The 27,391-nt window shown below is 40.4% G+C and overlaps 1 protein-coding gene across 2 annotated transcripts in view; it reads left to right on the top strand.

The window, feature by feature from the left end:
- atrnl1a (attractin-like 1a) overlaps window positions 1-27,391 on the top strand; it is a 248,380-nt gene that overhangs the window by 100,524 nt on the left and 120,465 nt on the right. For both annotated transcript variants that reach the window (XM_084020523.1, XM_084020524.1), the window contains 3 exons: window positions 5,402-5,454; window positions 21,331-21,425; window positions 25,607-25,685. In XM_084020523.1, coding sequence (XP_083876649.1) covers window positions 5,402-5,454; window positions 21,331-21,425; window positions 25,607-25,685 — 227 coding nt within the window. The remainder of the gene's footprint in view (window positions 1-5,401; window positions 5,455-21,330; window positions 21,426-25,606; window positions 25,686-27,391) is intronic.

The following is a 27,391-nucleotide window of genomic DNA, read 5'->3' as shown; positions in this document are numbered from 1 at the left end:
TTGTGTGTATATCCTAACGTGTCTCTCTTTCATCTTCTGTTTGCTTTTTATAAATCAATCTGTTTGCCTGTCCCTCTTCACTGTCTGCTCACATTATCTTTCATCTCACATCAACCATAATCACAACATGCTCATTTTTATATGCTGTCAATTTGCTTAGAAGTTTGAGATATCTTGTGCATCCAAGTTGTGAGTCAGAAGGATTTCTTCAAAATCCAGACATTCGTTTTTAAGACACCACGGACCACCATTCGAGGTGATTCTTTTGACATGATGGCAAACTGATGGCAAAGTCGAGCTGCATTTCAAGAGTATCCAGCTTCCGTATGGTGACGTATTTCTGAAACAAGAAAGGCAGGTTGGAAATAACGTTGGGAGGAATTTGAAAGGATTAACTCACAACCTTTTCTAAATCTGTGCAGAGCCGTAGTCGCAGATTGATTGATGGATGGATGTCGTGATAATATTGGTGCAAATTGGTAATGCACACATCATATTCTGTTTTCCAGGAAGAAAAGATGATTGGATTTGAATTAAAAAAAGGAAGAAATTATTTTTTGGGGGGGGATTTCTTAGATGTTACATAGGTGCACAATATGACCAGGAGTTGTAAGCTAAAGCTCTAAAGGCCTTTTTCATTCCAGCTCGACTTGAAACATCATCCTCCGGGGACAATAAACATTCAAACCACATTTGTCATCACCAACTGCAGATATATTTCACTGGATGAAAGTGTGGGACGGCACCCTCAGCCCGTGCTTGCAGGAGAGTAAATATGACTCTTGCAGCAAATCATATCCCAGCTAAAGCCAGCCTACACTGTGTTTACAGAGCCACTGTGAAAGTGTGACCAGTAACAGCTGTTCCAGGCGGCTAAGAGTGTGAGTATGGCGGGTCAAGATTGCAGGGATATGGTGTATACCTGAGCTACTGATACTCTGGGGAATCAGCTGCTCACCAGATGTTCTCCTGCTGTTCACGTGTGGTCACGGTTTTACATCTATTTAAAGTCTAACCTACAGGGAGTTTTGATTTTACCGTGCAAGTGTGAGATGGTCTGTGCACTTTTCTCCAGCACCTCAACATTCAGTCTAGTGAGGTCTCCACGGTTATTTCCCCTTGTTTTCTCTCCCGTTGCGTTGTCTAACTGATTGTCTGAGTGTGTTGATTTAGCTTTAATTGGCCGCCTCTCCAAATATGGAGAACGTCACTAATTGACTGCTAATTTGCATCTTTTACTGTACTTGACTGGAGAATGTGCGTGATTGTCATTTTGATTGTTGCTAACTGGAGCTTGATAATGTATGTTGCTTTCTGTTGTACTAACTGCACACTGATTCATTATGATGCTTAGAAAAAAATCTTCACAGTTATACAGAAACACCTTCCCACAAAAACACCCACATAAGCAGGACCGATATCATCGTGACCTTTAATCTCCAATTTGTTTTTCCATGCAGGGGGTTTACAGGAACAGCAAGCGGGGCAAAAAGCCGTATCATTCGTGTGTGCGTGTGGTTGTGTAGCTGAGTCAGAGTATGTTCTAAGTGATGAGGCAGCCCATTCCTGCGTGGCCCTTATCTCGTCCCCATTAGGCTGTTGTAAGCAGCTTAAGTGTCCGTCCCCTTTTTGTTGAAGCCCGGCGTCCAGGACTTTAATGTCCCCCAAGAGACAGAATAGCTTGTCCTCGCCCCCTACTTAGTCTGCTTATCCCTCTCTGAGCAAATTCATAAATGTAAAAAAAAAACAAAAAAACAACCTGTATTTGGCCAGTGTCATCCTCAGGACATGGTCAGGAACTACCCAAAGCTAGCTAGCTAGGTTGGTAGCTACATGACTAGCTTTGTAATGGCATTGGAGTGTGTTGTTGTTTTACAGAATAGAATATAAGCTACATTACTATCTTAGGGACTTTCAAGCCTCGGTCGTATACAAAGTCAATGATGCCAACTTTGGTTACCTGCTGCAGGTTGTAACAACAGCACGCCTTATATCTGACATCAATTAATTATGTGATGTAGCTGGAGATGTTGGAAATGTTGCCATTTGTAAGAAAAATACGGGTAGCCTACTTTGTTGAAAAATTAGAGAGTTCCATCACAAAAATGCATGGAGCTATAGGTGCTGACACCAAAACTGTTCCCGTGTCTCCCTTATATATTATACTGCGACAGCCTATTTTGGCTTTTATTGGATGCTGCAGCAGCAACCTTTGTTACTGCTTCCCCTGCTGTCTTTACTTCTCTCTGTGATCCCTGAATGAGCTGGTACACAATACCAGGTAACTGTGTGTCCTGTATTCTGTATAAGCTGACCTCCTCCTCACCCATGCAGTGTCTGTTCTTTCTCCACCTTCCTTCTCTCCTTCTACCTCCCTCCCTGTCCGTACGTGTGGCATGATTTGGTGTGAGATTTACCTTGGCGAAGTGAAACAAAGCCTCTCTTTGGCAATAGTGCTGCAATCAACTTAAAATGATGAATAGCATAGAATACAAGACATTACAGTGATATACCAAAGATGCAGTAGAAAAACATGTCAAATGTTGCCCATGCCCTGAGAGATTAAAAAACAACATCTAAATACAGTACATAGGCATTATGAAACCGCAGGGAATCATAAATGTCATAACACAATAATACATGACAAAAACAACAGTACTTCCTTCCTGTCAACTCCAAAAACAAGGATTAAACTGTTTTCTTAATGAGTCGTGTAATAGATGTGGGAGGAAAGAAGGCTTGAGACATTTAAAGTCTCTGTAAAGTGAAGGTAATTCAGTAGTTTAATATTCCTATTCAGAGTAAAGAATGTATGGTGGGACCTTCAGGTCAGCAGCATTCTCATAGACAGGTAGTTCTTCTTCACTTTTATTGCTGCTTCCAGCATGTTGTTGGTTCTTGATTTTAACTGGACAGTGAGGGTGCCATACCATGTCATCTTTAAGTCAAGTCATCTTTATTTATATAGCACATACAGCTCATATAGCTCATACATATAAAAGCACCCTGCTAGATTTCTGTGGATTATTTGGATGGAAAGAGTCTAGTTTAAAGCAAAGGAAATATGTTTAGTGATTAAAATATCTGATAGAAGTATTATAGAGGGCCCAAGGTAATTTATGACTTCACATTCATCACAATCCATCTTTTCGTGCTGAAATGGGCTTAGTCCTCGATAGCTCCTCCGTAGCGTTCAGCTGGAAGCTTTTTAAGCTCCTCTTCAGATGATGTACTCTCCGTCTGAGTTTCCTCTTAAGTTTCACATGTTCTTTCTTTCGCTTGTTTCTTTACTTTCTCTTCTTGTAAGTAATTCTTCATTAAGGCTTTAAGTACCATTCTACTTTAGAATCAGCAGAAAACTCAGTTACTTGGAAGTTCCAAGTAACTGAGTTTTCTGCTGAAACTTATTCCAAGTTCTTGAACTGATTCACGTGGTAAAATTAGACCGAAAGTATTTGTTTTATTGTAGCTCTGAAGTCCTGATTCAGGATTGAAGCTCAGTGAGGCAGTCCTGGTTTAAGACCTCGTCCTTGGCCGGGGGTTTATGGAAGGATGAAATATTCAGTATCCAGTGCTGCTCTGTGACCTGCTTCAGCACTACAAGCGAATTCACAAACACTCACGCTGTAAATCTCACCCTCTTGTTCTTCATCACTTGTTTCTCTTTTTCCCTCTGTTTTTCTCTCCTGTTTTTTATGCTCTCACGCTAAATCCTCACAATGCTCCCCTGTTACACTGTGAAAAACTGGGTGCTTCAGATGATTTACTTCCTCCATATTTATTCAAGCTTGTCAAATATCTGCATATTGGTTTGATAAACAGGGGGGTTTCTTTTTTTCAAATGGCCACGATACAAAACTTTAGCTGCTGCAATCTCAATAAACACCCCTTTTATTTTATTTTGAAAGTCTTCCAGATGAATGTTATGTAGAGCCAATCACACAGAAAAAAAGATCTATACCCCTCCAGGCGCTCTTTTAAGACATGTTAAAAGCCTTTTCATGATATTAACAATTGTATTTTGTCCTCTTACCACAATTATTTTTTACATTTCTGGGTAGTGAATGTTTAATAACTGTGACTTTTGTTCTCAACTGCCAGGCAATAATTTTCTTATCTGTACTTCAGCTGCACGTCATCCATCTCGACAATTTAATAGCCTCAAAAGCATGGACATTATCTCATGATGATGTGTCCTTTAACCCTGATATATTTTTCTTTTAATTACTTTTTGCCGGATGTTCACATTTACATTATCCTTAAGAGCCCTCGACTCACTGGATCACGAGGCCCTTTGAAACTCATGCAAATCCCATTATGCATTTTGAGAAATTCATTAGATTTCTACAAAATAAATAATATATATTGTATTATAAAGGTCACACTTTTCAACCACAGCCAATTACTGTCCATCAACATGTAATTTCTTAAAAGATATAACTGCTATCTGGTCACAGGGAATAACAGAGAAATGGATGAAATGTCCAAATAAAAAGAAGATGAGATTCCTGTTTGACAAGTTTCTGCGTGGAAAGGGGGGGGGTCTATAATGAGAGTTGTTGATGTATTTAAACTCAAATGCCATTTTGTTTTTTTCAAAAACGATGTCAAGTATCTTTTGCCTTTTGTTTTCCACTAAGTGGCAGTGATAAATGTCAATCCAGAGGGATGAATATAACATCTGAAAAAAGGCACTGAACATCTGTCTCGATGGGCTTGAAAGGTTGCAAAACTACCCAGTCTCTCCACAACGTAGCTTAATATGCTCGTTTGTGTCACAGCATTGCCTCTAAAATCTTGTACTGAGCAATGTTTAGGCAAAGCAATGATTGTTTAGGAACACACCGAGCATATGGATCAACGTTAGAGAAGTGCGTTGCGCTTAGGAGTCTTATGAGGCGTTTACACAGTTGGCAGTTTTTTTAAACATTTGTTTTGTCATACTGTGTCCGTTGTCACTGCTATGATTCCAAGTTCAATACAGTTGCCACCCTCCAACAGTGAGAGATTATTTGATATCCAATAGAAAGATTTCCTCTGCATACAGTTAATTCATCAACATCACTCAGCATGTCCAGATATTTAAGAGGCTCTAGAATATTCATGAAATCTGATTTGGAGCAGAGCAGTTCAGGAGTGTGTGTGTGTGTGTGTGAGTGTGTGTGTGTGTGTGTGTGTGTGTGTGTGTGTGTGTGTGTGTGTGTGTGTGTGCGCACGTGCACGTAGACAGGATTGTCGAGGGAAATCGCCTCACAAAGAGCTGGGGAAAGACACTAACTGCTACCACACACACTGTAACAAACAAATGTCTCTTTCGAAAGACAATACAAAACCCTTATGAAATGCTAATGCCTTTGTTCTCTCTTCTTTTCCATGGCTCTCCTTTCCTGCGTCGTTCCAGATGTGACTCAGAGAACCGTTACCTTGGTAACCCTCTCCGAGGAACATGCTATTGTAAGTATGCCGCCACTACACCTGAGTCTCCCTCAGCTCTCTGGCCCTCACACACACACACACACACACACACACACACACACACACACACACACACACACACACACACACACACACACACACACACAGAGGCTGTTTCGAGGTATGATGTCAATCTGTACCCTGTGATTATCATCTATGGACCCAAGGAAGGCATCTAGAGAGCAGATGCTAACCCTGCTAGCCTTTCTGAGTTACAGCTTATCTCCACAGACCTGCTGAACCGCAGAAATCATCTGTCAAACTGTGTTGCACCTTTATGACTGAATTAACCATTAACAGAACTTTTGGGAACTAGTTTATAACAAGTGTTCAAGGTAAAACTTCAAAATGTATACGTAAATCTCTCCTGCAGTATAATCCACTTTTCTGCTATCGATCTGGGAACACACTGTTCCAAACACTCGTATATGTCAAAGATGTATTATATATTTGCCAAAATACATCAAAAAGTTTATCAGATTGACGCTTTCTGAGTATTTCGACCTATTATAACTACTCGGCACACAGATGGATATTGCAAAAACTTGTATCTGTATCTTTTTGGGACTTAAAGGGGGTCTCTAAGGTCTAATACTTGAGGGGTATAGCGCAGCTATTTGGGGATGATGACTTGCCATAAATTGAGCTTCTTTAGCATCCATTGAGACCCAGAAGTGAACCGAAATACATCATCTGGACAGTTCATACACTTTATCAGATCAGGCAGTGACAGATTCACATGTTGCCTCTAGTGTTGTTTTTGGAGGCCTGTTTTACTTTTAGTTTTAGTCTAGTCTTTGTCTCAAGCTATCATTTTAGTTTTTATCAGTTTTAGTCATGTTCATCCTATATTTAGTCTAGTCAAGTTTCAGTCGACTAAAAGTCTGAGCATTTTAGTCTTATTTTAGTCAGAATTGTCCATGACTATTTTAGTCTAGTTTTAGTTGACGAAAACTGATGACACTTTAGTCTAGTTTTAGTCGACGGAAACTGATGACATTCTAGTCTAGTTTTAGTCAAAGATTGTATTCAGCCAAACCCATTTCACAATTCAAACAAGGTTATCTTATTATTATTATATTATTACTACCTTATACACTCAATAATACATCCATGCCAGACACAGAAGACGCTCTGATTTGAATTTACAACATATTATTTTACTAACCAAAAATGTTATCGTCACATGACCAGCATTTTCGCATCTCGTCTTGTTTTCCTCATATAAAGGATAAAGGTTCGTTGATGACGATATTTAGTCATAATTTTCATTAACGAAAGCAACACTACCCAGATACACATTTAATACAGTATAACTGTAGCTGAGTGCCTGGTGTCCCTGAGCAAGACACATCACCCTAATTGCTCTGCGAGGTTGACTCCGCCGTCGGTGTGTGAATGGGTGAGTGAATGGGTGAATGTCAGTCATTGCTGTAAAAGCACTTTGGACAAAAGCGCTATATAAATGAGGCCATTTACCATTACTAATATTTATTGGCATTATTTTATACTTTATATTTTTATACTTATTTGACTCTCTTTCTTCTCTTTCTCTTATAACTGCAGCTGTATAACTTCCCGAGGGATTATTTAAGTATTCTGATTATTTAAGTATTCTGATTCTGATTTCCACAGATATTTATGAACAAATAAACAAATAAACAAAATAAATGCGAATGAGGTCGCAAACTACAAATAGCCTACAGATCTAACAGGATGTAACTTTTTCTATGACTTCCTGTCAAATCTTCGAAGGCCGATGGAAACTGCTCCGCCTCCTGCTGCTCCGCTGCTCTCCGCAGTTCACCTCGAACGAGCAGACTGATAATTACGCGACTTAACGAGATGAAACAATGTTACAACATTTTGTCTCGCCTCATTTGGTGAACGAAAATGAAGACACATTTTAGCATAGTTTTTATTTTGTAAACCACATTTAGTCTCGTTTTTATTCGTCTACAATATTGCATTATATATTTAATCATCGTTATCGTCACATGACCAGCATTTTCGTTGCGTCTCGTCTCGTTTTCCTCACGTGATAAAGGTTCGTTGACGACGATATTTCGTCATAATTTTCGTTAACGAAAGCAACACTAGTTGTCTCTGACTCAACCTAACTTCACTGTCTAGAGGCAGAATAAAGGTAGCAGTATACATACAGAAGTTTGCAATCGATGGAGAGGGATGACAATTCACAATAATTCAGAATTCCAGGTTTAGTCGCATCTGATTCACTGTACTCAGTTCAGCTAGCTGGGACGGATGTTTATTAATGCTGCAGCACACTGAATCCCATAGATTTTGTATGGATGGATGTTGTCATTGTGACGTCGCACATGTGGACTACGGTTTTGAGGCCTTGATTTTTGGCCTCAGTCAACGGTGACCATGTTTGGACAATGAAGGAGTGACCGGTCAATCTGATGAACACAAGCAGCAAAGCGGCAAACTTATTGTATCTGGCTGGATCTGGCTTCTGGTGTGAAGCTGTGAACAAAGTTTGCTTTCATACTTTGAGGCAAACTTTACAGCTAAGTATTGAAGTCATCTTACTAGCTTATTGCATGGGTAATGTGGTAGTGTCGGTAGCGAGGACGCAGTAATGACGTTGCGTAGTGACCTGTCAATCACAAGGTAGCCATGTTCCAAAGCATATCCTGCTTTATTGCCTGTTTTACTCTAAATGGGGACCATAATTTACATATGGATGTATGGTGATTGAGATCATGAATGTTTACGACGTTAACTGAGGCAATAAATCAAATAAGAAGCATGGTCATTTTCTCATAGACTTCCTTGCAGTCAGACTTCTTTTGCAACCGAATGAGTTAAGTTATGGTTACATTTAGGCAACTACACTCCTTTGTTAAGCTTAGGGAACGATTGTGGTTATGGTTCAAAGTAATAAGCATCAACTGTAGGTAAGGGGCCTTATTCTCCCCTGTTTGAGTCACATTTTTCAACAGTGCACCCTGCCATCCCCGCAAACTACTTCCTACTAGGTCTTGTTGTGCTGATAACAATGTCTCACTACTCCTGCCTTTGCTTTTTAGAGATAATTTTGAGGTTGAAAGTTCATTCTGGACCTTGGAAACACTTTGCAGGACCATTAGAGGTCACTTGTCAGGAATAACATGAACATCGTTGTTTTAAGCTCATAAATAACAAGGACAAGGTTATCATTACTATCACTTATTCAGGTCACCCATGAGAGAGGGTTGAGGGATACAAAAAAAGAGCGTCTTTCTGTCCAGTAATTTGTTTGCCTGTTCCCAGATGCTAGCAGGGATCACATAGACTTAGCTCATTTGCAACAAATTGCTGGTTTTCCTTTTAAAGGGCAGACAGAGGAGGAATGCCGTAGTCAGAACAGATGTTTTGTGGTACACAAGCACATGCTCCCTCACTTTGCATTTCTCACTCTCACACACTTGTACACAAATGCATACACACATTCCGTCTACGAATTGCCATCATCAGTTTTAATGTTATAACACAGTAGAATAAAGTTCAAGTGCTGTCAATGTCAATAGTCTTGAGTGGGGCTATCATTGTTTGAATGAGGGATGCTCAAAAGGATACAGCAATCAGAGGAGTCATGCCACAGATTGCACCGGTCTCCTCAAATATGTCTTTGATCACAAAAACAACTTCAACTGTTCAAGAATGTGATTGAAGATGGGCACATGGGTTCAGCTTAATTGCTGAAAAGCTTTTATCTTAAAATGCCATTCATCTTTCTTTAAAGACACGGAATCAGACTTTTACTTCACATAAATCTGCCCATTAAGGAGGCGCAGCAGTCAGTTAAAGGTGCATTGTGTAATACCTGGCCGCATGCTCCAAGCAACAAGGGGGCAGCATTTCACCCATATTACTGGGTCCATACAATCAAAATGACTACATTAACCATCTTTGTGTTGACTCTGCCTCTACGTTTTGATTGGATTACATACACAAAGATGATGACTCATATTATTGTTTCGTTCTCCACAATGCCACAAATCTACTTCATCAGGGCTGGAGGTGAGTGGTGCCAGCACCGAGACAGTGACCCGCAGTTAGCGGTAAGCTTGAATTCTGCTAGCGTAAAAACCCACGCCTCTCCACTGGATCAGTGAACATTCTGTTGAAGCCGCTACAGGTTGTGATGCTCTGACTCATGGTGCTGGGGATTGCACCAGCTGGCTGAAAGCGAGTTGCTTCAGCTAACCAAATATCGAAACAAACGTGGCCATACCTGTAACACAATTAAAAAGCTCTCTGGGCAGCTCTACTTATTTGTCCTGTAATGAGGACAGCTTGGACACTACAGTGACTCACTATTGCCTGTCTGGGTACCGGTGGTATTACAAGACAGGACGGGCTGAGGCTACCTGGTTAGCATGCTCATTACAGAAGATATCTCAAAACACAAAAGGCATCTTTGATGTAATGTCAGCACTGTCTGTTGATAATGTTAGTTCTTTTATTTTGAACATTCAAAGATTGTGACCAGTTCTTACACATTGCACCTTTTAAAGACATTATAGCTGTTATTCAAATCTGTAATAATCAAGCTAACATTTGGGGAGACAAACAGCTTCCTGTAAAGGGCAGTTTGAACCTGTGCTATCATGGCAAGATGTTGCCCTCTCTGCTGGATTCAGGACTGGGGTTTGGAGGCACTAGATGACACTAATGCAGTGCCCAGTATTGTGAAGGGCTTTAGATAATGCAAGTGCATACGGTCAGACATAGAAACAGTCAAGCACAGGTTATAAAGTCTCCTAAAGTCTGTAGGTGCTCAGCTCCTTAATATATCCGTGGCTGCAGCTGAAGCGCCATTTTCAAATGCATTAGAAGACATTATCTTCTGTCATTAATGTGACATTATCTTTTCTGTTGTCTAAGAAACGGGGTTAGTTGTGTTTGAATAAGTGTAAGCACACTCAGAAGGACACACATGAATGCACACAGCTCCCTCTCTCACACACACATTCAAGAGATAGTGTGTATGTATTACAGATTTAAAAGCCATCCATTTCCCTGTACTCTAAAGAAAAGCAGCCACAGCTGTGGCTGAGGTCAATATTAACCTTAAATGTCATTGGAAGGAAGGTGCTGATAAAAGAAGCTTTATCTCCATCCTGTTAAATCACATGCAGAGTCTATGAGAGGCAGTGCCGTCCTTGCTCGATATTTTTGACAGATTTACAGTAGAAGTTTGAGATCTGCACCACCTGTGGATTTCTTTTGATGTGAATGATGGTGAAAAGTTATCAGACAACAGACAGCAGAGCGATTAAATGGAATATGAGGAGATGGGGTTGTCGGAATAAGCTTGTGGACTGTCCAGGATGGTCCGTGTAAACTCTTATGTAAAGTGCAAAAGTGCAAAAAAGCATTCTGCTCCAGCAGAGAACTGTTCAGACTTATCTGGTTTACTGTTACTTTGCTGCTCTCAGCCTGCCAAAGTCTCTACACTCCTGTGGTCACTTGTATCGGCAAACGTTCCTCCGAAGGGGCCCCAAGATAAATCAGAGGGATAGCAACATTATTTACAAGGAAAACACAAGACGCCAACAATATATCTGCTACTCAAATGATGATCCATGACTGTTTCCTAATATTTGCTGTTGTGAAGATTGTAGAGAGAAGAGGCTCTATAAAAATGTGGAAATAGGAAATAGACCTCTCACCTTCAATCATTGTATTGAATGGTGATACTTGTTATATATGCTTTCAAAAGGTCAACCAATGTCCATCGTGGTTTTCTTTATTGGGGGTAAAATAGTCAGTGGCAATCTATGAGAAAATGGTATGCTTATTCTACATAAACTATAAAACATATTTATAGACTATGAAAACATCAATTAAATTAATCTTTATTATTTTTGTCCAACAAATATATGAAATGAGGTCTGTCTTTTATAAAACTACGTTCCCATACAACTAAACTGCAATCTCAGTTATGATAACAGGAAAAATTAATGTTTTCCGGACTGATCAGTTTAGTTTGAAATATGCAAAACAAACAAAACAAAATGAAACACTACAAAATGACATAGTTAGATTTAGACAACTAAACAACTTTGTTTGAATGCGACATGGACAGTGGTCTCCTGGGTGAAAGCTGCGGACTTTGTGAAACTAATCTGAGATACGTCAAGAGCAAACGTAATCCACGACAAAATAGGTTTCAAATGCAGTTTCGTCGTGTGGGAAGGTCTTTTTTATGTTGTTGATCTTGATCTTGTCCAATGTCAAATCTCTGTATGATCATGTGGCCAGACGATACAGGAACAGTTACTATCATGCACTGATGCCGTCGTAACTACTGCTCCCAAAACTAAAACTTCAAATGAAACAATCTTAGAAGGGTGGGTGACTTTTAGACTGCAAATTAATACTTTGGACAACCTTCAACAAAGTGTCAAGAGCCAACCAGGAGGTTAAACACAACTTTAATGGCAGAAACTTGCAATGGCATACAACTAACCTGTGATCCACTGAAGGGGACGCCTTTTTAAAGCAGCAGCTGTTGAAGGATGTGGCATCGTGTCTCTGTGTGTCTGTGGTTGGGAACTTGATGATATTATGATGAATGCACTTTAGACTTTCTGAATGTCGGAGGAGAAGCAGTTTCAGCCACCCGTTGTAAGCTTTATCCTTACTCAATGTATATGGCGTTTGGAGAAGTCTCTGCAAAGTATTATTTCACCACTGCCGTTCATCAGGCTGGATTTGTTCCATCCAGTAGTGAGTGACTGCTTGTCTGCTTTAGAAAGCAGCAGCCATGACACAGAACACTTACAAGGGGAACCAAAAGACCAAGAGCTCACGTTAAGCACTTGCTTCAAACTCCTTAAAGGTGAATAGAAACCATTATGTAAACCAAACAGCCACTCAAGGTTGAACAGCTGAATGTCATAAGTCCAGCCTCCTTGACATCTGCTCTGAATCAGTAGTCTACTCCCCTCTCTTACTATCTCTCTCTGTCTGTCCTCCTTTTACCCAGCGGTACTATTTCAAAGTCAGTCATAAGCACACTCGTTTAACCTGAACTATTGTAGGTAGCCATGGGATTGTGTGGTGTGTGCCATAGTGTGTAACCACAGTGTTTGGAGTCGAGGCTCAGTCTGAGGAACTGAAGCCATTATCTATGGTATTTCCAAACCACCAGACTCCTTTGACAGAAACAGAAATTTAACTTGACAGAACATGGAAGTTAATGGTCTACCATTCCCTCGATTGGTTAATTAGTGTTATTATGTTACTTTAGTGAATCCCAAATAACCCTTTGGAAGACCAAAGTCATACAATAACAAACAAAGTAACTGATCGAGTGATCGGTGAACTCCCATGTTCTGCAAGATAAAATTACAGTTTTTGGCAAAGGAATGCGGTAGCTTTGAAGAGAGCTTAGATGGGATATAACAACTTCAGTTCCGCATCGGAAAGTGCTGTCTGACGCCAAGGTAAAGCAGTGAAAATATTCTAAATATAGCATACACTTAATCTGATATTGATTTTATTTATTTTTAAGTGGCTAAAATATGTTTAGCCACTGCCCCTTTCCAGAGCCGCAGATCGCTTTGATTCCGTGCCGGTAATCCGGCCTGCTTCTCCAAACTAGGGGCGTGCGCACTACCAAACATTTTTGTTAAGTGTTTGAATGACAAATGCAACATTTTCCTGGTGAGGACATTTTTGGAATTAAAAACATATAGCCTGGGCCCCCTTCCTATAGCTCTGTTAAATTAAAAACCCTGATTAAAATAAATGAATGTGTCGTAGTTCACTATTTTATTTGTTCCTCCATTACAATAAAAAAAAAAAACTTAAATATATTTTTTCTGTGACTGAGCAGCTTCTGTAATTTGTATACATTGTGCTATACATGTTAATTGCAATGAAGCAATGTCCCTCAAATGCATTTGAATACATTGCTGTTTTCGGGAATGGTGACAGCAGCAGTCAGATTCCCTGTGAAATACTGTTGTTGAACAAAAACACAGAATGCAGTCACGTCACATGCAGAAACTTCAGAAACCCACTTTGATGAAATGAATGTGAGTGTCCAGTTATTGACGTCTGTGTTCCCGTCTCACTCGGGGATCATGCATGGAGAGCCATGCTTTGGTTCAGTTAACGCTGTCATATTTAACCACCAGTGAATTGATGAAAAACTACTTTGCTGTTTAATGAGTTTGCCCCCAGTCAGACTGGCCTTTATGAGCAGGCATCACCAGGACAATGATTTAATGAACCACTGTCATAGTCCATCTCACTCAGCTACAAGGGATGTCTAATTAGGGAAGGCCACCAAGCGGCCCACCACTTCCACTGGAAAGACCAGCAGTCGGTTGAATTACCAGCTAACACCAGTCGGTCTGTAGTTGGTGCCTCTTGCTGCCCTCAGGCCTGCTTGGAAAGCTTAGTCAGGCTGAACTACAGTGGCTCCAATATTTACTGACGGCCTCACAATCCCAATTAAAGTAACAATTAGTGATGGAACAGAGAGAAACAAAGAGGGTTGATTTGTCATTCCCCCAATGTCTATTAGATATGATTAGATTTCTTCTGCTAGTGCTTAAATAATATCAAAGACAAATGAAATATTAGCTTGTCAATGCTGGGGCCAATGCAGACCTCAAAGTAGTTGCATGGCAGTGATCAGCAATCAACAACGTTTGTGGCCTGAGGCCGTTCATTAGTCCAGGATCTGGCGTCAGGCCAGGATGCCTCAATATTTGCTGACAGGCAATCCGCATGGAAGCTTATCCAACGTGGATTAATTGGTCCTATCAGGCAAAAAACCTTAGTTGCCCCGTGCTTTGGCAAGCTATTAAATATTCTGACTGATTTTGGAACAGTTTGAGTAAGTTTCAGTATGAATTTGATGCATGTTGATGCAGTGTGTTGCAGTTTGGGAAGACCAGACAGAAGAAATCTACACATTGGCTGTGTCTTAAATCCATACTATATATTTAAATTAAAGTAGCAATCAATAAATACTCATGTTATTGCAATTTTGTTGTGAACTTTATTTCTAAACTTTACAATTATCCTGTCATTACATTTGCAGGTATACAAGTTTAAAGGGCAGGACATGAACAGCAATGTTATATGCAAAAGTTTGTTTCTTCTTTTAATTTTTTTGTGACTTGTCAATGATCCTCTTTTCCCAGCCTTTAAAGGCTTATTCCCTTTCCATTTTGTGGTACGTTGTAGATCAGCATACATTCATATTAGTGAATGTTTACAGAAGACTACCCATCACGCCAATATTTACAGCCTTGTTGTGTTTGCCCACGCTCATGCGATGGTGGTGTAGTAAGATTATAGCCGAACGTTGCTTTTGCTTTTATTTCTGGTGATTGCATTCAAGTTTAATTTTTGCAATATTCTAAAAATGCAATGGAATAACTTTTTTGTCTTAGATCAGTGGATTATTAAGGCACAGCCCGTTTCGAAATAAATCGGGGTCACCTGACCTCATGCATACATTACCTCCAGGTTACCTTGACCTCCATTTAGATGTGATGGTGCATCCCTGTTGTCCTTGTGTTTACTCCCCTGGGGACGCTGTAATGTCTGGCCTAAGCCCTGCCAGGAAGGTGTTGCAAATGGGAAATAACGAGTTGTTAACAAGCATTAAATGAAACCTCAGCAAGAGATTTTGACAAAGTGACATTGCAGGTGTGTTCATGTTTTTTTGTGTTTGTGTATTATTTTTTATTCCATCTAAAGCAGACTGCTGGAATATCCGATTACTTTCCGGGCGAAGGGCTTTCTCTCCTGCCTTCTCGTTCCCCATCATCAGTGTTTTGTTTCATATCGGCTGAATCAGCTTACATATTATGGTAATAAGATCACCCATCTGTGAAGCCGAGAAATTGGCACGGACTATTTCTATTCCAGTTCTTCTGGGGATCGTTAATACCTTTAGTGATACCTTGATACGATTCATCCCGAGTGAGAATTCTCACGCGCTCCCGTGTAATTGAGTTTGCCTAAGTGAAACTGCTGTCACATTTCTCAGATGGGATTTGTAATTAGCTGAGATGAACTTTTAAACCTAGCTGGTGCTCTTGTTCCTAACAGCCTTGAAATCAAACATATTGGAAAACATGCAGAGGGACTCGTGTGAGGGTTTTTCTTTTTTTTTTCTGCTGCTGTACTGTCATTTATTTGGTTAACTACGCAGACTTTTACACACCTGTGAATACTCATACACATGAACCCACATGCACCTGTGCATGAAGTGTGCATGCTGGATGCATTGAGAGTCAAACACATGCACACACAAACACACACACACACAAGTTCCTATCCCTGGCACAGTGTATAAAAACACCCAGATACTGTTGTGCTGACGACCCTTATGGGATAAACAACTGAGGAGCAGCAGTGCATGTCTGCCTGGGAGGGAGGGAGATGTTGGGGGGGGGGGGGGGGGGTATTGTCTTTGATCTGATTATATCTGCCGTTTGGGCTAACTTGCCATGAAGGCTGAACAAAACAAGGGTGTTTGTCAAACATAATTTGCTTTCGTCTCGGTGACGCCCCGGGATGGGGAAGCTGAAAGGAAAGTGATAACTTAACATCTCCCAAGTTTTTCTGCTCCGTAAGTTGATAACATGTCGCAGTGCCTCTGCTGACTGCTGCCACTCAGCGTCAGACAGCAACAGATTACCTGTAGCAGCACTGGATGTTCTTTTCCAGGAACATTGCTGTAGTCTGACTCCTCTGCGGCTGCAGCTGATGCAGAGCTCAGATACACTGGGATGCTATGACCTTATTAAACACATTTATTTGGTTACTAATCAGACATAATCAAAATACTGTCCTTTTCCATTCCGTTACAGAATTGTCATAATGACGCTTCTATCGGCAGTTGATTATGGTGATATTTATTCAAGTTCATCTTAGAAAACGGTAGATTGAGTACATAATTACAATTTCTCTGTGATTTGGGTTTCTGCACACTTCGTTGCAGTTTCTATGAGAACGTTGGTTTGTCCTCTGTGGACAACCCTCGAATGGAGCAGCTTTATTCACGAGGCCACATTACACAAACGGCCTCCTTATCTATGTTCTCTACTGATGCCAAAGACTATTAGTAGCTCAAACAGCTGAAATTAAGGTTTTGTTCAGAGAACTTTCTCTTGCTGTTTTTGGTGAAAGCTTTTGCTTTTTGAAGTTTTCGGGCCCTCACCTCGTTTTAAACTAGATTTAAACATGCAACATTTTAGAAACAGAATTAAGCACTGCATGAAAAGTCGGATTTTCGTCCCTGTAAACGCCCGGAAATCTCCCTAATTTTCGGGAGTTAACGACAATTTACAGGCTGCGAACGCCGCGTTCGTCTGTGCCGAAAATTGTCGAAAACGAACCACAGCGAAGGCTCTAATTAGCATATGAATAGCAGCGAAACCGCGCCTGGCCAGAGATGGCTTGAATATCTATCTAATATGTATATTTATACATATATATACACACATATATTTATTTTTATTTATTTATATATTTATAAATATAAATATGAATGAATTTATTGAGGAAAGGAAAAATTGCCAGGAGGAAGTATTCAAAGAAAGAGCTTTATTGACAACACAACACACAACTGTACAAATTTGCCCACACAACAAACAAATTAACTGGCGACATTCAGTCCGAATTTGGTCAATTTTACAGCCGCCTGCGGTGCGTGGCCCTGTACTTGGGAGTCTTCTCTAATCGCGACTGTAGAGTCGCAAAGAGCTCGGTGAGCTCCTGGCTACGAGAGGATGGAGGTCGCACAATCCATCCAGACACCCAGCCAACGACGCCGTCCTCCTCATCAGACATCATGTCTGTGGTGGCGCACTTCCAACGGTCCACCTCATCGCCAGCAAGCACACTCCGTCTCGCTTCCAGCAGCTGTAAAACAATCAATAAAGACAATCAGTACTGCGCGATGCACTGCGCATGGACACAACACATCTATTAATGCACCTGATAGGTTTAGGTAGGTTTGGTCACATTGACCAAAAACGGATCTAATAAATCTAATAAGTCTTATGCTCTTTCTCCTGGAACGACTCCGAGCTGACCTCTTCACAGCTTCCGCCTGCAATGCGAGATCAGGCTGTGTGTGTCTGAAGCTCCTGCGTACCGTTTCATAGTATGTCTTACAGGCAGCTGGAAAACAATTAAATGAGTGGTATGAATAAGAAAACTTAAGTCACAGTAAAATTAAAACAAGGAAGAAGAAAACAGTAAAAGTGACTTACACACAATGGCGTCACTATCAGCGTCATAGAAATCCGGACTTGCGGACAAAGCTCCGAGCAAGTAAGAGGTCACAGCTTCGTTATGAGGCGAGGTTCGTCTGTGAAAACAAAATGAACAGTTAAGATCGGTATCTACTGTTAACGCATCTATGTCCTTATACAGCAGAATGAAAGCATATTCTTTAAATCGTACCCTTGCTCCGGTTCGTAGCGCCTACAATTCGTCTCCGAGTTGTGAAGACGGCGTACTGCTTCCTGTAAAAGACCAACAACATACACTTAACAAAGCAACTTAACGTTACACTGGTTCCTCTCTCTTGTTCTTTTACAAGGCTACTATGCTACTTTTAGCTTGGACTATTAGCTTTTAAGCTACGTTTAGCTTGGGCTTGCTTTGCTAATTTTAGCTTAGCTAGCAGTCACCGAACATATTCTTACCGCAATCATCCTGAGAGTCTCCAGCAGTCCTGGGACATCCTGAGAGTCTCCAGCAGTCCTGGATATAAGAATTATAACATTTAAACCACATTTTCTTAAGTGAAGCCTCTCAGAGCAGCATTCCTGCTGCCGGTGAACGTGAACGTCTCCTCGTTCCCCCCACTGAATGAGGTGCCCGGTGTCTGCATCCGTCCCTTTAACGGACAACGGTGCACGGCGTTATTAATCACCGTTAGTAAATATATAACCACGGTTTAACATAAGCACTATATTATTAGTTAACGTCGGTAAAAACGGCACATTTGCCGCTTCGCTTGCGCTCGCTAACCCCTATGGTAAATTACCGTCAGTAGGCTAGCCGGCTGGCAGGACCTTCGATTCGTAACGTTAACGTACAATGCCAACAACAATAAAGTAACGTTCATTATCAATACGATTTAAAAGTCAGCTGGAAACATAAAAGTCATGTTACAGTATACTTACATGTGTACGCGGTTTGTGTCGGGGCTCCTCGCCAGAATCACCGCAGTCGTCCGCCATTATCCAAAACTTGTGAAGTCAGACGAGCCGCAATGCATTTTGGGAAGTTGAGTAGATTTAGCAAGGTCCGCTATTGTATGTGAACGCACTACGTACTCAAATTTACGTCACAATTAAGTACGAGTAGGACGTTAGTATGGCATTTCGAACACATCTATGATCTATGAACCCATCCTTGACCCTCTAGCAGAACTACGACCAGCCATTATAAAGCAGTTTATAGTTGTTAATGTTGTGTCAAAAGGTACTGCATTTAAACATGTTATTGCGCAAGTTTCCTGGCTTCATCCCCATCCGGACAGACATTTTTATGGAAGCCAATAGAAGTTTGGAGCTTGCAGGGAACAGACACGTCATACCCAGCATCATTTCTGCCTGTTGAGCGCATTGCTGGGAGATGTGTGGTTAACACATCCACTGTGCATTTAAGCAAGACCAAAGAAAGGGTCACTGTAGTCATACCAATATGCACAGTGGTTGAGCTCTAGGAGACTGTGATGTTGTTTGCATGAATGTACATTTTACCTTTGTGGCAAAGCCTGATTAAAAGTAATTGTTGAAGCAAATTGTTTTGTGCATCTTTGAATGAAGATGAAATGAAGTTATATCTTTGAATGAAGATGAAATGAAGTAAACACCTTTCAGAAAAATGTCACCTGGGGGAAAACTCCCCCTGCTACCCTGATTTGCATTTGTATAGCTCACAGCATTTTCATTTACATGTTAAAGCCTCCCCTAGGATTACGGGGAGGGGGGTCATGGGGGGACAACTGCCAAGCAAGGCCCACGTCAATTCCCGGCAATTTACGTCAGTTTTCTGTGTTTCCCTGCAAATTGCCGTTTGCAGTCGTAAACCTGAACTTCCACGGCAATTTACAGGGCCGCTAACTGACGAAAATCCCACTTTTCATGCAGTGAAGGACATAGAGAACATTTGAGAACTTGCCCTAACACTAAAAGGCAATTCTTTGGTTAATGCAATTTACTTTTCTCTGTTTTCAACTTTCAGCAGCTGTTTTGTTTTTGTCAGGTATTTGTATTTTCATGCTTGTGTGAAACCTTAAAGCTGGTATATTGGCCAGATGCCCCTTGGAAATGAGTTTCAAAAAGTCAATGGGATTATCCCGGCCAAATAAAGGTTGTATAATATAAAAAAATAAGCTATTTTATAAAACTTCTCCAGTAGTAATTAAGATGGGATGTGTTGCCTAGTAACAAACTCATGTTACCTGACACTTGATGCCAATCAGCAGTGTTTTGTTAAATCGCTTGTTTTTGAGAAGTGATGGATAAAGTTGTTGTTGTTGTTGTCATAAATACACATTAAGCCACATGGAGAGAACAGTTGCCTTCATTTGTGATGAAGATTCAAAGACCACATATCAGTCTTTCAATTTACGAAACAACAGGATGTTTTGTGTCAGGCTGGGCCTTGATTGGCTAGTTGCAGCGTTGCAACAAAAAACAGTAAAAAAAAAAACACAATTCTATCGGTTGCGACTAGCAAAGCAGGGGAAAGCTGCGTGCCAGGTGTATTTTGGGTTTTTAATTGCTATGTGCATTGGTAACTCATTTCTGGACATTTTGGGTGATTTTTCTTCCTTCATTTTCACTTTAAGAGATTGTCTAACAGCTCCTAGGCTAATATTCTACAATAATTTCATATGATGGATTGCCACAACAATATGGAAATAAGACCTATCTTGTGAAAACATAAATATTTCTTTGGTATGAAAAAGAATGTGTTGCCGGCCTGAGCTTCCCTTGGATGCATCTCTCTCTCTCTCTCTCTCTCTCTCTCTCTCTCTCTCTCTCTCTCACTCACACACACACACACACACACACACACACACACACACCTGGTTTACCCTGAACCGTTAGCACTCAACAGTCTTCCTCCCTCACCCTGTTATCCTCTCACGGCCACATAACTGCTCTCTCTCTCTCCTTATTCCTTTTTCCTCCCTCCTCCTCCTTGGCCCTCACCTCCTCCCTTCCTCTCCTCCCCCGTCAGGCGGGCGGACGGACAAGGTGACCCGTTGTGGCTCCTGCTGTCTGTCCAGATGTTGAATCGCTGTGATTCCCCCTCTTCACGCTGGCCATTGTCTCGCTGACAAAGCGCTGTTTCCTGACACTCAATAGGAGCTGCTTTCAAATATGATTAAATGTCTGATGGAACAGGATTATTAAGACTCTCACTCATGTCCTATTGATTGGACCATTTGCTTGTCTGAGAAAATGGCCGCCTCATATGTGTTCATATTTATAAAACGTGAGTGTGTGTGATCGTGCACAAATATGCTCACTGCTTGAGATCTTTGACCAAATATCCACCACTGTAGTCTTATTCATCTAATTGAATATCGACTGGCAGTCGGCGTTTTCATTGTCCTTACCTTCATAAATCTGTCTGTGCTTCATGGCGTCGTCAATAAAAGGACATAGAGTTGAAGTTATATTTGGAATTGGCATTCTAACAAAATACACCAGAAATTAAACGAAGCCCCAGAAAGAACGTTGTTATTACTGAAAACCAAATAAACCCGTTATGCACCACCATTAACACATTTTCCATCGGCCTCTTTCTGTCTTTGTCTCTCTCCCTGTTGCCTAGACAACCTGTTGATTGATTACCAGTTTACCTTCAGTCTGCTTCAGGAAGATGACCGCCACTACACCAGCATCAACTTCATGGCCACACCTGAGCAGGTAACACAAAGGAACACAGCGGGTGGATTGATACGTTGACTCAATGCATTTAATTTTAAACAGGACTTATTTATATTTTTTTCAAGTGTGACACACTCTATGTCTAAACATCAACAACAAGTGATTGGATGGACTTGGTTCCCTTTTAAAAATGGTTTAAAGTTATTTTGGCTATAAGATATTGGACTGTACAGACGAGGAAGGCCTGTGGGTAACATCCAACAGGATATTTTGTGGTTACCTGATATGCAACATAGACAATTTTTATTTATTTATTTATTTGTTTATTTCGGGCATGTCTGTTAAATCATCATCACACATCTTTGTTCATATAGTAAAATACACATGGCCGAAAGGGAAAACGGGAGAAGCCAAGGCTTATCTAGTCCCGCCCCCATTACCCACAGGAGAAAATCGTCATCATAATCTTTTCTTATCATTGCATTTTTTCACTTTACATAACATTTTCTTTTACTTGTGACATTTGACATAACATGTTACAGCAGTTGGTGGTACAGAGAGCTGAAGTCCAGTGCATACAGATTACGTGTGTGTCTGCACACGTGTCCATATTTATTCATCACGATTGAGCAGCAGTCTCATCATGTAACAAAGTCCGAAGGAAAAGAGAAAAAAAAGGAAAGAAAAACAAGCAAAAAATAAGAAAAATAAGAAAAATAAAAAATAAAAATAAAGATAAAAATAAAAGTCCAGTGAAGCTACTAGTTGTTGAGATGGTGTGTGAGCCCCCCCCTTTTTTATTTTTTATTAATCATCACTGTCCTCTGCAGCTCTCGCAGCCCTCGACTTAGCCATTTCCTCCCGGTTATTGGCCACTTCACCTCGCTTCCGTGAAGGGAACTCGCGAAGTGCGGAGAGGTCAGAGCGCATCCCGACCATGGTTGACCGATTGGTCACTATTTCTTCCCGGTTAGTGGCCACTTCAACTCGCACCAGTGCCGTGGAATCGCGAACTGCAGAGATGTCAGAGCCCATCCCGACCACAGTAGACCGAGTGGTGGCGTTGTCCGCCCTCACACTGGTCAGCTCCGCGGCGATCTTTCTCAATTTCCGATGTAGCATGAAGATTCCACATCCCAAGGCGATTATTCCAGTTGTCATGAACGCGAACAAGTACACGTCCTCGACGTCTTCCACATCCAGAGTGGCAAGACAGATGACTCTCCACTTTCCCCAACCATCCATGATGTAGCCGGACATGAAGGTCCCATCCTTGGCACACAGGTTCACCAGAACCCGCACGCCGTGTTGAAAATACTCTGTCGATAGCATTCAGTGACCAGCTCAGTAACTCCATCGTGAATTGTAGGAGTAACAGTTACGCTTGGTATTCATACCTCATTTATATACACATTGTTGATACTCCCTACCACGTACAACTGACATCATACCATACAGTTTCTTCGGTCCAACTTATTGTTTAGGTACAGAATGTTCATTTGTTATGCTCCCATCCCGTCACAACACATGTCTACTGATTCGTGTCTCAGACATTTATCAACTCTCATGCAGTAATCTATACCGGTCAACGGTTGAGTTTACATACTTTTTCTTGAAGACACTTAGAGTTGCTGTTTTTTTGACTTAATCATCTAACACATTCCATTGTCTAACCCCTCTAGCTGATTTGTGTGTGCCCTGTAGTTGGCGTAGTGTAAAATTCTCAAGGCTCTTTTTTGGAGAATTAACAAGGCCTGTGTGGAGCCTTTATATGTGTGTCCCCACACCTCTGCACAGTATTGCAGGTGCGGAGAGACTAGTGCGCAGTATAACAGATGAAGTGCTTTTTGATTTAGTATTTTTTGTACTTTCCAAAGTATGGACACACTCCTGGCCAACTTCCTTTTTAATTGTGCTATGTGTTGCTTCCAACTTAACATGTCATCGATAATAACTCCCAGAACCTTATTCTCACGGACCCTCTCAATATTAACTCCGTTTACGTGAATGTTGGGACTGTTGTTGCAGCCTCTCTTACCGTATAGCATGTATTTAGTTTTACCAAGATTTAGTGATAATTTATTTATATTAAACCACACTTGAAGTTTAGCCATTTCTTGATTTACTGTTTCCACAAGCTGGTTCAAGTCACTCCCCGAGCAGAAAATATTTGTGTCATCCGCGAATACTATTAATTTCAGAGTATCTGACACTTTACATATATCATTTATATATAAGATAAACAGCTTTGGACCCAGAACTGACCCCTGTGGGACCCCACAGACTATGTCCAAGTTCGTAGATGTGTTATCCCCTATTTTAACATATTGGGATCTCTTGTGTAGATAACTCTTGACCCACTGCAATGTTACACCTCTAAGGCCATATCTCTCCAGTTTAGCCATTAGAATATCATGATTAACAGTGTCAAATGCTTTTTTCAGGTCTATGAAAATTCCTATGGAATATTGTTTTTGGTCAATAGCGTCGGTGATGATTTCCACAGACTCTGCTAAAGCTTGAGCAGTCGAATGGTTCCTTCTGAAGCCGTATTGGCTGTCATATAACAGTTTATGTTTGTTGATGAAGTTATCAAGCCTATTGTTGAATAGCTTCTCTAGGATTTTTGACAATTGTGGCAGTATAGATATTGGTCTGTAATTTGTAAACTCCTGTGTGTCACCGTTCTTAAACAGCGGCACAACCTTAGCAACTTTCATTTTGTTAGGAAACGTCCCAGTTTGAAATGACAGATTGAAAATGTATGTCAGGGGTGAAATGATTCCATCTAATACTTCCTTGATTAATCTCATGTCCAGGTCGTCAGCATCAGTAGAAGTTTTGGCCACGCATTTGTTGACCAGGTGTCTAATCTCTGTGTCCTTCACTGGTGTGAGAAACATTGAGCTGGGATTTCTGTCTCCATCCTTATCAAAATGACTTCAAGGCAAGGATGATTCAGGGATGTTATTCGCTAACTCCGGCCCGATGTTTACAAAGAATTGGTTGAAACTATTTGCTATGACCTCCGAGTTATCCTCCTGCGTGCTGTTTATCTTGAAGTATGGAGGGTAGTTTGTTTTTTTACTTTTATTATTAGTCACATTGTTTAGAATATCCCATAATTTTTTTGTGTACTCCATGTTTTCTGCAAGTAAATTGCTGTAATATTCTTTCTTGCGTTCATTAAGAATAGTGTTTAATTTATTTCTATATCGTTTGTATCTTACTTCTGACTGAGCCGTCCTAGATTTAATGAACTGTCTGTACAGAGTATTTTTTTTCCTGCAGGCGTTTATCAATGTTTTCGTAAGCCAAGGTTTCTGTTCCTTGTTCCGCTTCGGGTGTCTGCTTTTCACAGGGCAGTGTCTGTCGTACCGTGTTTTAAATATTTGCAAAAAGGAATCATAAGCATCATTTACATCTGTTTCATTGTAAACATTATTCCAGTTTTGTCTCAGTAGCTCATTTTTCAGTGTATTCATTCCTTCTTCAGTTCTGACCCTTATGTGTAAGTTTTTGTTCGGAGGTTGGCCCACAGTAAATTTGCAGTCATAGATAGCAAAGATGGGTAGGTGGTCACTTATATCATTTATCATTAGTCCACTCTTGCTGTGTTTGATCACCAGGTTGCCCCAAAGTTGTTGTTTTTTTTAAAAGAAGCTATACAACATTTATTCTCCAAATATAGGAATCGGTTGTCAACAGTGAGGGATGTATAAATACTTGAGTATTAGCAGACCTGTTTTTCCTCCTCAGAGCCTGAAGGTGTGTGGAGATACAAGTCCAAGTTCAAATTTTGAGGCAGCAAAAATTAAAAGACACACAAAAAGAGGTCAATGTTTTCAAATATGCCCAGGGTGACACAAGTTGAGAGGGAGCTGGAGAGGCTCAAGTTAAAAAGGTTTTAGCAAAACATTCTCCTTGGACTTCTTGTACGAAAGAAAGTGCAAAAGTTTGGAAGACCAGAAGGGAAATCAATAAAACTGTATATACTCTGAGGACGAAAAAAACCCAACATGAACTGCAAAATCAACCCAGCAATGAAATAACTCAAGTAACGAAAGCAACAAGTATTTGCTTTGCAATTAGCACCTTAAGTCGTCGTTATTCACTTTCTCCAGTGTTCCAACTCAACATCTGTTTGTCCACTGGTGTTGCTTTATACGTCCAGCTCAGTGACCCGAGTTTGCATGTGTGTCTTTTGTCTTTTTGTGCAGGCCAACAAGAACCTCGACATGTCCATCAATGCCTCGAACAACTTCAACCTCAACATCACTTGGTCCTTAAGCTCAACAGGTAGAGAACAAGTTCACATATTTATACTTGTGGCCCTGAGAGCCTCTGTAAATTAAGAAAACTCATGGAAGTAGACACAACATAAGCAAATGTCACCAAGTTGACGAATCAAAAAAACGTCACATACATTTGACGTGCAGCATTTAGAAAAAACACAGCAAGAGCTCTAATGGAAACAGTTTCCATGGGACACTAAAAGGTTATGCACATGGTTGGGAGATGCAGTTCTTTTTTCTTTTTCGTCTTATTTTAACATTTCCATTGCATGATCCAGTCTGCACAATAGATATCTGCTGCGTTAATCTTTTGATTATTATTATAATATCTGAATCATGCCATCACAATGGCAGATAGCCAACGGCCAACTTTAATAGACCATAACAACAATAGTAGGGTTCCCTAAACATACGTTTGTACTGTTGTTGGCTTCTCACAGAACCTTTTCTAAATTCTGTACATGTGTCGTCAAATTAATATTGTGTCTAAATTGGTGTCTAAAATGTTATTTATTTAACTGATGTGTCTATTTGCATGTTCCTTGAGCTCTCAGGGCCTATAAAAGGCCTTGCAAGACCAACATAGACCTTCACAGGTGATTCTACTTATACCTTTGGATACAAACTGTTTGATTGAAATTAGGACTCCAACCAAATTAATTGTTGTCTTTACCGATAAACCTGCTGGTTATTATCTTGGTTGTGTTTTATGTGAAATGCAGAGGCCCAAAGATATTGAGTTTACTATCAGATAAGACAAAGAAAAACAACAAATCCTCAAAACTGAGAAGCGGGTACCATTTTTGCTTGAAAAGTGACAAATAAAACAACAATCGATTATCAAAATAGAAAAAAAACTGTAATATACCGAGAAACAAAGTCCCACATTTGCAAGGTTATAAAGCAGCAAATTTGCTATTTTATAAAGTCGCAGATTTGCTACTTTATAACGATGCTGGCAATGGCATTTATGCTAGCTAACGTCCCATGAATGTAAGCATTTATTTTTCTAATTTATATATCACCACGTGTGACGACGCCTTGCAAATGAATGATACCTCAATTAATCAATGAATTGTTTCACCTCTAATTGACATCCCCATGAAGTGCAACATCCTTTGTGTCATGTCATCAGATTCCTGCACAGACAAAGTCAGTAGTTGTGACATGTCGATCTATAAAGGCAATGCAGCTGGTGAAATGTGACATAATGTGTGTGAGTTTACATTGAAAGCTAATCAAAATGTTGACGCATGTTCCTTTTAACTCTTCCGTTAGTGCTTATTAGCCAGTATACCTCTATCTAATCAGCCAGAATACCTGGACACACTTGTGGGCGTCTTTTATTAGTTCAAATAAAGCAAAACCAATAATTAGCTGCACTTAAAACGATGCTTTCTCTAGAATTCTGTCAAAGGTAAGTTATTAATGAACATAAAAGCAATCTTCTCTTATAAAAGAACATTTTTATCAGACAGTCCCCTGCTGTCTAATGAAACTAAAAGTGAGCTGTAATGTAATAATAGCTGTCATTTGCTCTGAATTCGATATTGTACTCAATCGTTTAGTCTCACAGTCATTTAGCTGCAGTCTTTCTGTCGAGATATTCAACAGTCAGTATCTTTCATTGCTAGCCAAGTGTCCTGAAGTGAAATGGTCAGATCCACTTCCTGCTCTCCTTCTGGGAATTCCCCTCCTGACAAAACACAT

Source organism: Eutrigla gurnardus (assembly GCF_963514095.1).
Source record: "Eutrigla gurnardus genome assembly, chromosome: 11".
NCBI lineage: Eukaryota > Metazoa > Chordata > Actinopteri > Perciformes > Triglidae > Eutrigla > Eutrigla gurnardus.
The sequence above is the reverse complement of the archived record's forward strand: the minus strand, read 5'-3'. Positions and strand labels throughout refer to the sequence as shown.